The sequence below is a fragment of the Muntiacus reevesi genome, chromosome 8 (genome assembly GCF_963930625.1).
Source record: "Muntiacus reevesi chromosome 8, mMunRee1.1, whole genome shotgun sequence".
In the NCBI taxonomy this organism is placed as follows: domain Eukaryota; kingdom Metazoa; phylum Chordata; class Mammalia; order Artiodactyla; family Cervidae; genus Muntiacus; species Muntiacus reevesi.
The window spans coordinates 60,956,012-60,972,008 of NC_089256.1; the positions used below are offsets into that span (position 1 = coordinate 60,956,012).

At 40.4% G+C, this 15,997-nt stretch overlaps 1 protein-coding gene across 2 annotated transcripts; it reads right to left on the minus strand.

Moving 5' to 3' along the window:
* Nucleotides 1-6,828: 6,828 nt before the first annotated feature.
* Nucleotides 6,829-14,114, minus strand: LOC136173363 (5-hydroxytryptamine receptor 3E-like). 2 transcript variants are annotated; one of them, XM_065942931.1, is made up of 9 exons: nt 14,051-14,114; nt 11,884-12,050; nt 11,285-11,329; nt 9,335-9,444; nt 9,011-9,180; nt 8,120-8,280; nt 7,568-7,772; nt 7,166-7,393; nt 6,829-7,058 (listed from the first exon to the last, which is right to left on the minus strand). In XM_065942931.1, exons 1-9 carry the CDS (start codon nt 14,112-14,114, stop codon nt 6,829-6,831), a joined length of 1,380 nt encoding a protein of 459 aa, XP_065799003.1. The 2 variants fall into 2 exon arrangements, with proteins under 2 accessions (XP_065799003.1, XP_065799004.1); XM_065942932.1 differs by lacking the exon at nt 11,285-11,329.
* Between the last annotated feature and the right edge of the window lie 1,883 nt (nt 14,115-15,997).

A 15,997-nucleotide genomic window follows, 5' to 3' on the forward strand; every position in this document is an offset into this window, starting at 1 on the left:
AAAATCACTGTGGATGGTGACTGCAGACATGAAATTAAAAGACGCTTGCTCCTTGGAAGAAAAGCTATGACAAACCTAGACAACATACTAAAAAGCAGCGACTTAGCGACTGAACAACAACAACCAAGATGTTGAACATCTTTTATGCTTATTGGTCACTTGCATGTCTTCTTTGATGAAACGTCTATTCAGATTGTTTGCTCCTTTTATTTATTTTCTCATTTATTTGTATTAGTTGGAGGCTAATTACTTTACAATATTGTAGTGGCTTTTGCCACACATTGACATGAATCAGCCATCGATTTACATATGTTCCCCATCCTGAACCCCCCTCCCCTCTCCCTCCCCATCCCATCCCTCTGGGTCATCCCAGTGCACCAGCCCCGAGCACCTGTCTCATGCATCCAACCTGGACTATTGATCTGTTTCACTCTTGATAATATACATGTTTCAATGCTGTTCTCTCAGATCAGCCCACCCTCGCCTTCTCCCATAGAATCCAAAAGTCTGTTCTATACATCTGTGTCTCTTTTTCTGTCTTGCATGTAGGGTTATCGTTACCATCTTTCTAAATTCCATATATATGTGCTAGTATACTGTATTGGTGTTTATCTTTCTGGCCTACCTCACTCTGTATTATGGGCTCCAGTTTTATCCATCTCATTAGAACTGATTCAAATGTATTCTTTTTAATGACTGAGTAATATTCCATTGTGTATATGTACCACAGCTTTCTTATCCATTCGTCTGCTGATGGGCATCTAGGTTGCTTCCATGTCCTGGCTATTATAAATAGTGCTGCGATGAACATTGGGGTACATGTGTCTCTTTCACTTCTGGTTTCCTCAGTGTGTATGCCCAGGAGTGGGATTGCTGGGTCATATGACAGTTCTATTTCCAGTTTTTTAAGGAATCTCCACACTGTTCTCCATAGCGCCTCAATTCCAGAAAAATAAATGACCCAATCAAAAAATGGGCCAAAGATCTAAACAGACATTTCTCCAAAGAAGACATACAGATGACTAACAAACACATGAAAAGATGCTCAGCATCAGTCATAATCAGAGAAATGCAAATCAAAACCTCAATGAGGTACCATTTCACGCCAGTCAGAATGGCTGCTATCCAAAAGTCTACAAGCAACAAATGCTGGAGAAGGTGTGGAGAAAAGGGAAGCCTCTTACTCTGTTGGTGGGAATGCAAAATCTTTGCTCCTTTTAAAATCGGTTATTTGTCTATTGCTGAGTTTATAAGAAATGTTTGGTTTTTTTTGGCTTCGCCATGTGGCATGCAGGATCTCAGTTCTCTGACCAGGGATCAAACTCTGCACACAAAAGTGCAGTCTTCAAATATTTTCTTCCTCTCACTTTCTTGATGGTTTGTTTTAGCTCTTGCATCTAGGTTTAGAGATCTGCTCTGAGTTAATTTTTGTGTATGGTGTGAGACAGGGATCTAAACTCATTATTTTGCATGTTGATATCTAGCTGTCCCATCACCGTTTGCTGAAAAATATTTATTTTACCTATTGAATTGTCTTGGTCCATTTGTAAAAAAAATTTTTTTTCATTTGTAAAAATTAATTGATCATAAATGTTAGGGTTTATTTCTGAACTCCCAGTTCTGTTTCATTGCTCTATATGTCTTTCTTTGTGTTAGTACCACAATATCTTGATTATTGTACTCTGTAGTAAGATTTTTTAAAAGATTTATTTATTTATTTATGGCTGTGTTGGGTGTTCATTGCTATGCAGAGCTTTCTCTAGTTGTGGTGAGCAGGGGCTACTCTATAGTTGCAGTGTGTGGGCATCTCACTGTGGTGGCTTCTCTTGTTGCAGAACATGGGCACTAGGGTGTGTGGTGGCTTCTCTTGTTGCAGAACATGGGCACTAGGGTGTACAGGCTTCAGTAGTTGTGGTGCATGAGCTTAGTTGTGCTGCTGTCTGTGGAATGTTCCTAGACTAGGGATTGAATGCATGTCCCCTATATTGGCAGGCAGATTCTTAACCACTGGTCTGCCAGGGAAGTCTTTTTTTAAAAAACAATTCTTAATTTCATTTTCAAGTTGTTTATTGCTAATGTGTATAAATACTTTTTTTGTATATTGATATTGTATCTTATAATCTTGTTGAACTCATTCATTAGTTCTAATAGATGTTGTAGTGAATTCCTTCAGATTTTCTATTTAGAAGATCCTATCATCTGCCAATATAGTTTTATTTCTTCCTTTCCAATTTCTGCCTTTTATTTATTTTTATTGCCAATTGCCCTGGCTAACACTCAGTACAATGTTGAATAGAAGTGGGAAAAATGGGCATCCTTATTTTGTTCCCAATTTTATGGGAAAAAGTTTCAGTGTTTTGCTATTTACTGTGATGACAGCAGGTTTTTCACAGATGCACTTTATCAGGTAGAGGAAGTACCATTCTATTTTCAGTTTGTCGATTGTTTTTATACTGAAAGGTGTTGGATTTTTGTTAAATGCATTCTCTGCATCTGTTGAATTGACCATGTGGGTTTTGCCCTTTGTTCTTTTAATATAGTACTACATTAATAGTTTTTTGATGTTAAATCAACCTTGTATTGTTGGGGTAAATTCTACTTGTTTATGGTGTATAATCCTCTTGATGTGTTGCTGGATTTCAGTGTGTAAGCACTTTGATGAGAATCTTTGCATTTATGTTCATAAGGGATATTGATCTTTAGTTTTCTTTTTGTAATATCTTTGTCTGATTTTAGCATCTGGGTAATAACACTGGTCTCAGAATTATTTGTGAACTATTCCCTCTGCTTCTGATTTTTGAAAGAGATTGTGTAGAATTGATATTAATTATTCTTTATATATTTGACGGAACTCACCAATGAGGCTCTCTGGGTGTGTGGGAAGTTTTTTTCAAATTATTATAGTCATTTTAGGTTTGTTTGATATTTTATCATGATTAAATTGAAGTTATACACCTTAAATCTCTTTATAGATCCCTTCTTTTGCTCTCTCTTTATATTTGCAATTTGTGGGGCAAAAAAGTTTTAAATGACGCAACATTTAATGGCTCACTTTCAAAAGTGACTATATAGCAAGATAATAGGCAGTTTTAGAGTGAAAATAATATCTATGTATTTTTATATCCCTCTTTAGTATATAAAGGACCAGGCCTCTCTGTTTCTACAGAGAAACAAAATATATATCTTCTGAAGAAAAAAATAGAGAGAAATCTTTAGATGTTAAGAAATAGACTCTAGGGACTTTCCTGGTGGCTCAGTGCATGGGAAGACTGCACTTTCAATGTAGGGGGCATGGGTTTAATCCCTGGTTGGGGATCTAAGATTCTATATGTTGCACAGTCAAAACATTAAAAAAAAAAAAAAGGAAAAAAAAACATTAAAAAAAAAAGGAGAGAAATTGACTCTTGTGATTGTAGAGGCTAAATCTGTAACATAACCTGAAAGATTGGAAATTTAGGTAAGAGTTGATTTGAAGTGCTGAATTTGAGATCTACAGACCAGACCAGGAAGCTGGAAACTCAGTCAGGGTTTCTGTGTTCTCTACTTTATTAAGGTATAATAGACAAATACGTTGCATTCTTGAGTAAGAATTCCTTCATCAGAAACATCAGTCTTTGCTCTTAAGATCTTCAACTGATTGGATGAGGCTAACCCACATTTTGGAGGGTAATTTACTTTAAAGTCTGTTGATTATAAATGTTAATCACAGCAATGTTCAGACTATTTTTTGACCAGACAACTGGGTACTATAGCCTAGCCAAATTGACATGTAAAATTAACCATCTCAATGACCAAGACAGATATTTAAGACAGAGGCTCCTACTGAAGTAGAAAGGTTAAAAAAAAAAAAGGAGAAAGAGAAGATAATGTTTAAGGTATTTGATCAGAACATTTAAAGACTTTATGAGAGTAAAAAATGTGTTTTTTATTTTTTTCCTATAATGTTATTTATTTATTTATTTATTTATGGCTGTGCTGAGTCTTTGTAGCTGCTCGGGCTTTTCGCTAGTGTTGACTAACAGGGGCTACTCTCTCGCTGCAGTGTGCAGGTTTTTCATCTCGGTGGTTTTTCTTGTTGCAGAGCATGGGCTCTAGGGTACACGGACTTCAGTAGTTGCGGCATGTAGGCTCAGTAGTTGCAGCTCCCAGGCTCTGGAGCATAGGCTCAATAGTTGTGGCACTCGGGCTTAGTTGCTCTGTGGCATGTGGGATCTTCCCGGATCAGGGATCAAATTCATGTCTCCTGCCTTGGCAGGCGGATTCTTTACTACTGAGCCACCAAGGAAGCCCTTCCCAAAGTGTTTTTAATTAAAACATTCGATAGGTGAACTATGAGTAGAAATGGTCACTACTGAGGACCGAATTGGTTGTCTGGAAGATTGATTATAACACAAAACCAACCTACAAAGAAAGGAGGGCATGATGAAAAAGAGCTTGGAGGGCAGATCTGCTAACCTGTGATTAGCAGAAATTCCAGTGCAGAAAAAGATTAGATGGAGGGCACTGTTGCTTAAAATGAACTGTCCTGGTGGGGAATCAGTATAATAATTTAGTTTTGGAAATTAATGAAAATATGTTGGTCTTATTATAGTTGTTAGGAACATAATCATGAAAGTACTTAAAAAGTACTATAGGACTTAAAATTTATAGGAGGAAAAAAATTAATAAAAATTAGACCGAGCCAGCAAAAGTGAGGAAATGGCAAATAGAGAAAACAACACCAAGGAATATAAATCATAAATACAAAATGTATGGAAGGAATAAAACCAACTGTATTTTTTCTAAATGTAAACAAAGCTGAATCCATTTATCAAAAGAAATGTTGAATTAAATAAAATCCAGCTTTATGTTGTTTATATAACTTCACCAAAAGTAAAGTGACAAGGAAAGGTGGAAAATGAATACCTGAAAGATGCACAAGAAAATGGGGAGCTTGGTGGCTGGAAACAAAGATGGAAGGGAGACATGCTTTACTCTTTTGTGCCTTTTAATATTTGTACTTTGTATGCATAATAGTTTTTCAAAATTAACCAAGAATTAATAAAATAAATATGCAAAAATATTCTGCCTGCCAATGCAGGAGATTCAAGGGACTAGGATTTGGTCCTTGGGTTGGGACAATCCCCTGGAGTAAGGACTAGCAACCCACTCCAGTATTCTTGCCTAGAAAATTCCATGGACAGAGGGCTACAGTCCATGGAGTAACAAAGAGTTAGATACAACAGCATGCGCTCACACACAAACACACACACACACACAAAGCTAGAGTGGCAACGTTATTATCATACAAATGGAAATGAAGTTCAGAACACATTGAATGGAATAGATAGTGCCATTATTTAAGGATAAAATCAGGGACAATTCAAGATATAATAACCATACACTTTTATGCATCTTATGAGGTAGCAGTCAAGCACATAAAAGAAAAACTACAACTACTCAGAGAATTTGAATAAAATAGCACGGACGGAGAGGATTTAAATGATTCGATCAATAAGTTCTATTTACAGAAGTACATGTAAATAAGGAATATATACTTTTTAATGTCCTGAAGCAGAAAATCAATCATGAATCCAGCCAGAAAGAAATTTTATAAATTCAGAAAGTTTCTAAAGTCTGTGATCTCTGATGATAATCCAGGAAACTAGAAATTAACAATGAAGAGATAACACTAGCAAAACCCACTTATCCATGGATATAAGAAACACTTTCCTAAATAGGTTTTAGATCAAGGAGTAAATAAAAACTCAAGTTATGAACTGTCCAGGAACTAATAAAGAGGAGAACATTTCATTCTAAAACCTATAGGATGCAGCTCAAACTGTGTCAGAGTAAAATTTATAGGAAGGCTGAGAATATTTTAACTGAGAATTCAACTTAGAAAATTAAAGAATAAAATAAAACAATAAATTAGGAGAGTATTAAATTGAAGTTAGTGTAAGAAAATGAAAAAAATGAATAAAAGTATTATGAGTAAGAAGGGTGTCCCTGGTAGCTCAGCTGGCAAAGAATGTGCAATGCAGGAGACCCCGGTTCAGTTCCTGGATCAGGTAGATCCCCGTGGAGAAGAGATAGGCTAACCACTCCAGTATTCTTGGGCTTCCCTGGTGGCTCAGTCTGTAAAGAATCTGCCTGCAATGAGGGAGGCCTGGGTTTGATCCCTGGGTTGGGAAGATCCCTTGGAGGAGGTCATGGCAACCCACTCCAGTATTCTTGGCTGGAGAATCCCATAGGCAGAGGAACCTGGTAGGCTACAGTCCGTGGGGTTGCAAAGAGTCGGACACGACTGAAGCGATTTAGCACACACGAGTAAGAAATACATCTTTAAAAATGCCTAAGAAAGTTAAAACTTCTAATACAGGACATTTGTCACTGAATTGTCATCAAAGCTTTATTGCAGGCAGAGGGATACCTAGATGATATTTTGAAACTATCAGTCCTGGATAGTTAACTTTTTATTCCAAAACATGACAAAAAGCCAGAGTTGTCTGCAAAATGATTTATTGGGGCCAGTTAAGCAGGCAGAGGAGGTAGAACTGCTATGCAGAAGATATAAAGGGGAGCCCAGAATCTCATGGGAGGGCTGAGGGAAGCCAACAGAATGCAGGAACAGAGGAATTGTTCTTGTTGTAATTGGGTTGAGACTGACCGGCAAGGCTGGAATGAAATGCATGGAATGTAGCAGGAAACTTTATCTTCTTTGGGGTCAAAACAGTCAGTACTCAAGACACAAAGCACAAAGCACAAGACTCAAGCACAAAGACCTGGCGACCCCTGGAGGCCAGAGCAACTCTGAGCTGGATGTGCGGGAGCGGACAGATGTCATGCCTAGGTGTTCCAGAGGATGATGACTGTGACAATGGAAGTGGCCAAGAAGAGCAGGTAGAGGCAGAAGAGCAAGGTGTCCATCATGTGGCTGAACTGCACCCACAGGTTGACCAAGTGCTGCTTTTGAGCCTTGTCTCCCTGCTGGGCCCTCGTGGACCCAGGGCATCCATTTCGCTCTGTCTCTCTGAGACCTGGCAACTTTCCCACCAACTCCATGGGCTCCTTCATACCTATGGAGAGACAGAGACTCAGCCATGGGCCACCAGGGTCAACTGGGGAATTGTGGGGGCAGGGAAGAAGGTAGGAGCAGAAAAGCGGAGGTGATGGAAGAGGAAGCCTGGACAGTGCTGACTTCCCTCACCAGGCAGGTGGTCAAGGCCTGTGTTTCCCTTCTGGGGCACAGCGGGGCAGCATGTCCTTGGGCTGGTGCAGTGTAGAAGCAGGAAATGGAGCCAGCGAGGCATAGGTGGAGGCTGGGTGGTGGCCAGGTGCAGCAGGTAGGAGATGAAGATGGTCTCCAACAGGCTGAGCACCATCAGGGACAGACACAGGGCAAAGTAGACACCTGGAGGGAAGTTGGGCCTGCCTGAGGGCCAGAGGCACCAGCCAGGACTTCGTTCCTCCCTTCCAATCCCACCCTGGGAAGCACAGCCTCTTTTGCCCAATATATTTCCCTTTCCTGAGCCAGTTCAGCCGGTCCCTCCCACCCCTCTCTTCTCAAGAGCTGAAGGAGCCATACTGATGAGGGGGGTGCCACTGGCAGGGAGTAAGTCATTCATCATGAGCAGGAAGACATTGTAGCCCAGTAGAAGAGTTATCTTGAATGGGGCACGGTTCTCGCTTCCTGCTGGCAGATAGAAGCTGAGGGCATCAATGGTGACCAGAAAGCTACTGGGTACCAGGAGATTCATAATGTAGAGTTTGGGTCTGCGCCTGATGGCCACCTGGTGAGAGGGAGAGGAAGGTAAGTGAATATGGGATTCAGAGGCTGCTTGGAATAGTAGTGACCGTTTCTGTCTCTGCCTTTCTCATTGGTCTCTTATCACTCTGGTATCTGGAGCTGTGCAGACAGCTTCATAATTTGGTGTAGAACTTGCCGAGGGAGAGTTAGATTAGAGCCATGAGCTTTAGGAAGGAATGTGTGGCTGGGCAGCAAGAAGAGAGGGTTCTGGTCTCTGGCAGAAGTGGTAAGACTGAGAAACCCTGAAACTTGGGATATATCCATTTGGTGGAGATTGTAGGCAGCTTTACAAGCAAGGAGGAAGGAAAAAGCAAAGGCCTCTGAGCTCACATAGAAGATGATCTGATCATACAGGTTGGTGCCCACAGACTTCTTTGGGGTGGCCTTGTTGATGCCCAGGAGCTCCCATTCTCCATGGGTCTGAATGATGTCCTGGGATGTGTCTGTTATTTCCCACACTTCTTTCTCCATGCCCAGCGATATGTACTCCACTGAAAGGAAGAGCCAAATAATTTTCCAAAGATAGTCTCCTATTGACTCAACTGTACTCTTTTCCCATCCTTTCATTCAACAATTTTTTAAAGTTCTTTATAAAAAATATTTATTTATTAATTTGGCTGCATTGGGTCCTAGTTGTGGCATGTGGGCTTAGTTGCTCCAGGGCATGTGGGATCTTAGTTCCCAAACCAGAATTTGAACCTATGTCCCCTACATTGGCAGACAGATTCTTAATCACTGAACCACCAGGGAAGTCTCTCAACAAATAGTTTTGAGTGCCTACCATATGTCAGGAAATTTGCTAGGAACTGGGGATGGAAATGCACAATACTTTCCCAACTCTTTAGGAAATAGTTTATGGAAAATATTTAAGCATCCAAACAGACTTAATCTTTGCTGCCCTTGATCACTGTGCATGCTAAGTCACTTCAGTCATATCCTACTCTTTGCGACCCTATGGACTGTAGCCTGCTAGGCTCCTCTGCCCATAAGATTCTCCAGGCAAGGATACTGGAGTGGGTTGCCATGCCCTTCTCCAGGGGATCTCCCTGACCCATGGATCGAACCTGTGTCTCCTGCACTGCAGGCAGATTCTTTACCTGCCTGCAGGTAAAGGAGACATCATTTGTCACCATTTATTCATAATTTTTTTATACATTATTTTCTGTTGCTTTATTGGTTGCTCTTATTCACTCCTATCCCTAAGACTCTACTTCAGCTCACCTGTGTAGAGAAATGAGCTGAAGGTGAGGGTGCAGTTCTGCTGGTCAAAGGGGAAGTAGAAGATGTTCAGGTTACAGATGCTTACCACCTTCATGGGTTTCTTATACCTGATGCGACCTTCATTACTTATGAATGCCTTGAGGCCTTTTGGGGTCTTATCCACATCCATGCTGTAAGAGGAATGAGGTGGGAGGCAGGAGAAATGTTTTTCCTTTTTACCCATCTGCTCCTTTCTCAGCCATATAAGACCACTTACAGTGGCCTTTGGTAGATTGTGCACCATTGTTGCCAGAAGGCGGGACTTCCCCAGCCTTTAATACGCACAATTCAGTGATGAAAATGTCTGGGAGCCATAGGTTCTTGGTTGCCACACTGATCTTCGAGATGCCCTCACACTCCTCTGGGTTCCAACTGATAAATGGGTTGTCCCAGACCTAGACCCCAGATGGAGGAGAGGTGAGAGCCTGATAGGAATCAGGGTTATTTTCTCTGCCTTTTAAATTTTTCTTTAAAAAAGAAGCTATAAAGTATTTCAAACACATATAAAAGTATATAAAATAATGTAACAAACATCAGTGTATCTAACACCCAACTTGTGGAGTCAGTATTCTAATAAATATATTTTGGCTTTTTTTTCCCAAGAAATAAGAATTGCAAATAGAATTGAAGCTCCTTATGTCCATTTCTTCATAAACTTTGATCCCTCTGCTTTCTCACTTCTGTGGGAAATTACTGGTGATCAGAGAAATCCTGTCCTTTCTGCAGAAGGGTTGAGATTCAGAGTTGAAAGGTCAGTGGCTCAGCCTCTCTGAAATAGAATTGCCTTTGTGTGAAATAAGGGGAGGGAAGTAGTAGGACTGAATGAAATTAGGCATGTGAAAGGATTTTGTATACTGTAATGCTATTTTTAGGTATTATGTATTAATCTTCAGGGTAGTTTTAACTGTCTTCTAGGCCCCTTTGATCAGTTTCTACTGCAAGGATACCTTGAACAAGTTCTTGGGTTCTATGAAGCCAAGAGACTTGGTGGTCTTCCTCTCCTTGGCAGGTGCAAGGCACCTTCCTTTCTTGTCTCTGGGATGACCTCTCCAAATTCTCCTTTCCAAAGCTGGTGACCTTCTCTGGAAACTGTTTTCAAGGACTATCCAATTCTGAGGCCTGGGGTACTTGTCTATTCTCAGGGCATTTACAATGTCAGCAGCTGCAGTTTGTGGAACCACAGCCAGAACAAAGGGATACATGCACATTAAATAAAAGTTTATACTAGACCAGCACTTCTCACACCTAACTGTGCATATGAAATACCTGGGGACTGTGTTGAAATGCAGATTCTGCTTCAGTAAGTAGGGTGACTAATTCATCCTGGTTTGCTGGAGACTTGGATTTAGCAAAATTACATTTTCTGAGAATTCCTCAGTCTTGGACATGCTGGGATTGTTACTAGTCACTAGGAGGGGTCCTAGATCAAGTGCATTTCTAAGCTTCCAGGTGGTGCAATCAGTCATTGCTCCCCATCTGGGAGCCACACTTTGAGAGCAAGATTAGGTGATCATGACTGTTCTTCCACTTCTCTCTCCTTCCCTTCAGCTGGTCTTTTCAAGTTGGAAACTGAAGTGATTTACTTTGATTTTCCCTCTCATTTTCTAATTAAAGAACTTAAGGTAGAAATTTTCCAAAGTTATATTGGGTTGGCCCAAAGTTTTGTTCTCTAACGTCTTACAGAAAAATGTGAATGAACTTTTTGGTCAACCCAATACTTTGGCTACATTTACTAGACTTTCATATGTAATCTTCTTCTTTTAAATTTCCGCTTAGTTGTTTATTTTCTCTTTAGGCCAACATATTTTAGAAACTTAATTTTAAATTTCTAAGAAATAAGACTTTGGGGAAGGGGGCTACTCTTTGTATTTTGTATTATAGTCAGAGATTGTGGTCTAGATAATTTTTGCTTTCCTACTTTTCCTTCTCAGTGGCCAAAAATGTGGTCAGTTTAGGGGAATATTCCATTTGTGTCAAGAAGATTATGCATGATCACTGTACAAAGTTTGATATGTTTATTAAATCAAGTTTCTTAAAAATTACTATATGTTTATTCTTTTTTGACCTGATTTTTGAAAGCAGTTTATTGATGCCTTTCACCATGCTTGTAGATTTTTAAATTTCTCTCTCATATGTTTCAAAGTTATATTTTGGGGTACATAAAGGGTCATAATCTTTGTTTAAAGTCCATTCTGACTGTAAATAAAGGGAGAGAATAAACAGTGTTGGTCTTACCATTTCCAGCCACAGAAATGATGACAAGAGCTGTAACTGTTCATCCTGTCAAAAGAATTTCCTGTTTCCAGCATGTTGGTGGTACAAAGTCTGTGCATCCCACCCATTGCTCATTTTTATTTATCAAGCCCCAAGGTGTGAAAGCTGTGCTATGGTCAAGTCCAACATTACAGGTCAAGGACAGAATCTTGATCAAAACATATGTTAGGCCATGGGCAGAAGAGTTCATGGCAGGACTGGATTAGAGTATTAGAGGACTGGATTTCTCAACCCTGGCTCTATCTTTGAATTACTTGATAAGTTAAAAAAATTCTGATGCCCATGTTTCATCCAGTCAGAACTTCTGAAGTGAAGCCTGGACATTGGTGTACAGCCAGGGAAGAGAGTCATGTGGGTGACAAGAATAGAAACTATCTTCCATGTATGGTTATACCTCACCCTGCTGAACTGGATAGAACTTCTTTGGGATCCCCACAGAGCACATGCTTATAGCAATGATGGAGGAAGCTTCAGTGTGTGGTTAGGGGTTTGGGTGTTGCCTTGTTGGGAGCTGGGAAAAGGTTAAGCATACTAAGGAGAGCTAGAGAGTCAGTACTCACTACATCTAGGATGGCAGACACAGTGAAGGAGATGTTGACTATGGTGGGGATGCTGTAGTTGATGACTGGACGGAAGGCCTTTCTCTCAAACACTGAATCCAGAGCAGTGGTATACAACCCGTTCTGGCCAAACCCTGTGCAGTTGATGGTGAAAGTACTGCCTCTTCCTGTAGTCAATATAGAACATGTGAGAATGAGGGGAGAACACTTATGTTCCCTATATGAGAGGGTCCCAGGTCAGGAGCTTGGGGGTAGCCTGTGATATTAATGATAGTGAAGTCGCTCAGTCGTGTCTGACTCTTTGCAGTCCCATGGACTGTAGCCTACCAGGTTCCTCCATCCATGGGCTTTTCCAGGCGAGAATACTAAAGTGGGGTGCCATTTCCTTCTCCGGGAGATCTTCCCAACCCAGGGATTGAACCTGGGTTTCCCACATTGTAGGCAGATGCTTTACCATTTGAGCCACCAGGGAAGTCAATATTAATGATACCTAATATTTATTGAGCATTGACAGTGTGTCAGATATAGTTCAAGCCCCTTAAATGGATTACCTTATTTTTTAATCCTCCCAAGCCCCTGTCAGGTAGAAACTATTTTTATCCTCATATAATATATGAATTAACTGAGTTGCCGTAAGAGGAAGGAAATTTCTGCAGTCAAACAGACCATAAGAGGCAGAAACTGGACTTGATCTAAGCCCAGGTTTGTTTAATACTGCTGTACCATATACCCCCAGAAATGAGATGGAGAATAGGGGGAAAGGATCACCATGATCCAGGTGCCAGGCACTTCCTACAAGGTGAGGAAGGAAGGGTTGGGCTGGAAGGCAAATGATAGAAACTAACGTGGTGAGCTGAATTAGGGCTCTGGGCTCCTTGCTAATGTTTCTTTCTCCATGCAAAGCATGCCCAAATCTTTATGCAAACTGAGCCCTGGGGCAGCAATAGCCATCATAGAGAATTACATTCCTGGGGCCCAAAAAGAACACATTTGTTTCACCTTAACCACCCCAACCTTCCTTCTCCCTATTTTGCCACTCAACTGTGTATCAGCCTTCTAGTTTGAGCTTTTGAGGTGTTGTCTTCCCCTTTCTTCTGACTATTAAAGATTCTTATTTTCTACCAATGCAAATTTATTAGAGAAGTAACAACCTGGAATGAGAAAGATGGTTAGTGACCTCTGTGATGAGAACATCAAGCCTTATCTTTTCCCAGATGACTGCTTTCCAGGCAAATCCTTGGATCATTCTGTGAGCAATGAATATTCATTTGTCAATCACTGTGAATGGCCAGAGGAACATTTATCATGTTTTTTACTGCCTATACTAGGTGTACAATTTGTGTTTCTTCTCTGCACTGGCCTCTAAAGCACCTCTTGTTCAGTCCTCTCCTCATTGAATCTTCTTAAGCCCCTATCAGTTAGAAACTATACTTTTGTCTTCCTACACCTCGCCCTTATTCAAAAGTCACATGACAACCTAAGGGGGTAAAATGCTATTTATTGGCACCTATCAAATGCCAGGCACTGTGTGGTCTCTCTCATTGAATCCTCACAACACTTCAAGGTTGCCCTGTTTTACAGATGAGAAAATGGGAGCTCTGAGAAGTCAAGCAATTTGCCCAAGGTTACACAGGTAGCCAAGTGAGGGACCAAAATTCAAACCCAGACCTTCTAACGCTCAATCCCATGTTCTTTCCAGTATACCATGTTAACTTCAGTATACCAGTAAAGCACACTGTAGCTTTACTCTCCACTTGCTGCTCTCTGACATCTTACCTAACCTAGAGCACTTGGATGCAGTAACTAGTGGGGAAGTTATGGCTGAAATTGGGCCCTTTGCTGCAATGGGGTAGGTTTCAGAGCTATAGGGAGAAAGACTTAACACCTGTGCATAGAAAGATGGATGGTCAAGGAGGCTAAATGGTAGAGAAAACAATTGGGGATGGTTCATGAAAAAAAAGTAGAAGAGTCCTTATGTAGCATGTCAACAGAAGGGCATCTTCTATCTTTCAGAGAAGGAGAGCCTATTTGGATATTATGGTAACATAGTTATGAGATAACTATGCCCATCTTAGATAATTTCTAGAAGTTGGAAATTTGAAAGCACATCTTAGGTGTTCTCCTAGAGAGGGTCCTTGCTTCTTTTCCTGTGTTGCCCATTTCTTACCTGGAAGCAGAAGACTGAGAACAAGGTAGGACAGTCTCTCCCTGTGAAACCAACTTCTCTCCATCTTCTTTGTCTAAATTCTCCTATGAGCCTGTACCAGGACCCAAGAATTCCCAGATTAAGAGAGCACAGGCCACACCTAGAGTCTAACTTTGAATACTGATAGGATTAACTGACCACTGACATTTGTAACCTCCTTGGAAACAGAGTTCCGGTTGTCTTGTCATTGCCCTTGCTTGAGGTTTAAGGCTTCTCTCTCAGATGTTTCACTACAACATGTGTGGTTGTGGATTATCAGATATTTACTATCTTCAGATCTTGGTGTGATCTCTCAGTCTGTAGATTCATCTCTTTAATTCTAGAAAGTTCTCAGTTATTAAAAAACATTTTATTTTTTCTATTCTCTCTTATTAGACATATGTTGGATAATTCCTTCTTTTTTTTTCTTTTATTTTTATTAGTTGGAGGCTAATTACTTTACAGATAATTCTTTCTATCTCAACATGCCCCTTAACCTCTTTTATTAGTTTCCTATAGTTTTTGTGACAAATCACAAACTTACTGGCTTAAAAAAACCTCTACTTGTTATTTTACAGTGCTGTAAACCAGAAGTCTGAAATTTGTCTCACTGGGCTAAAATCAATGTTTTGGTGTGACAGCGTTCCTTCTGGAGGCTACAGGAGCAAATCCATTTTCTTGTCTTTTCCAGGTTTTAGAGGCTACCTGCATTCTTGGTTCAGGGTCCTATTTCTCTATCTTTAGAACCAGCAACACTGAGTCACTTCTCTCATTCTAATGCTTTTCCACTTGTATGAAACTTTGTGAATACATTGTGTCTACCTGGGTAATCCAAGCTAATCTTCTCATGTCATGGTCAGTTGATTAGCAACCATAATTCCATCTGCAACCTTAATTCCCCCTTTTCCATGTGACCTAAACATATTGCTAAATTTTAGAGATTGAGATGTGGACATCTCTTGTTGCTCAGTCAGTCTTGACTCTTTGTGACCCAATGGACTGAAGCATGCCAGGCTTCCCTGTCCTTCACTATCTCCTGGAGTTTGCTCAGATTCACATCCATTGAGTCGATAATGCCATACAACCATCTCATACTCTGTCACCCTCTTCTTCTCCTGCCCTCAATCTTTCCCAGCATCAGGGTCTTTTCCAATGAGTCAGCTCTTTGCATCACATGGCCAAAGTATTGGAACTTCAGTTTTAGCATCAGTCCTTCCAGTGAGTATTCAGGATTGATTTTCTTTAGGATATTGATTTTCTTTAGTTTTGATCTCCTTGCAGTTCAAGGGACTCTTAAGAGTATTCTCCAGCACCACAATTTGAAAGCATCAATTCTTCAGCACTCAGCCTTCTTTATGGTCCAACTCTCACACATGTATATGACAACTGGAAAAACCATAGTTTTGACTAGATGGACCTCTGTTGGCAAAGTGATGTCTCTGCTTCTTAATACGTTGTCTAGGTTTGTCATATCTTTACATCCAAGGAGCAAGTGTCTTTTAATTTCATGGTTGCAGCCACCATTTGTAGTGATTTTGGAGCCCAATAAAATGGAATCTGTCAGTTTCCACTTTTTCCCCATGTATTTGCCATGAAACGATGGGACCAGATGTCATGATCTTAATTTTTTGAATGTTGAGTTTTAAGCCAGCTTTTTCACTTCCTCTTTCACCTTCATCAAGGGGCTCTTTAGCTCCTTTTTGCTTTCTGCCATAAAGGTGTTATCATCTGCATATCTGAGGTTATTGATATTTCTCCTGGCAATCTTGATTCCATCTTGTGATTCATCTAGCCTGGCATTTCACATGATGTACTCTGCATATAAGTTAAATAAACAGGGTGTACTCCTCTCCCAATATTGAAACAGTCTGTTGTTCCATGTCCAGTTCTAACTGTTGCTTCTTGACCTGCATACAGTTTTCTCAGAAG

What these genes read in the sequence shown, in the direction of transcription:
- LOC136173363 (XM_065942931.1), bottom strand. Translation starts at nt 14,114, where the DNA reads ATGGAGAGAAGTTGGTTTCACAGGGAGAGACTGTCCTACCTTGTTCTC. An exon ending in TGTCTGCCATCCTAGATGTA is followed by an intron (nt 11,330 to 11,883) that starts GTGAGTACTGAC and finishes TTCTTTTGACAG; the next exon opens with GATGAACAGTTACAGCTCTT. An exon ending in ATGATCAGATCATCTTCTAT is followed by an intron (nt 7,773 to 8,119) that starts GTGAGCTCAGAG and finishes CCCTCTCACCAG; the next exon opens with GTGGCCATCAGGCGCAGACC.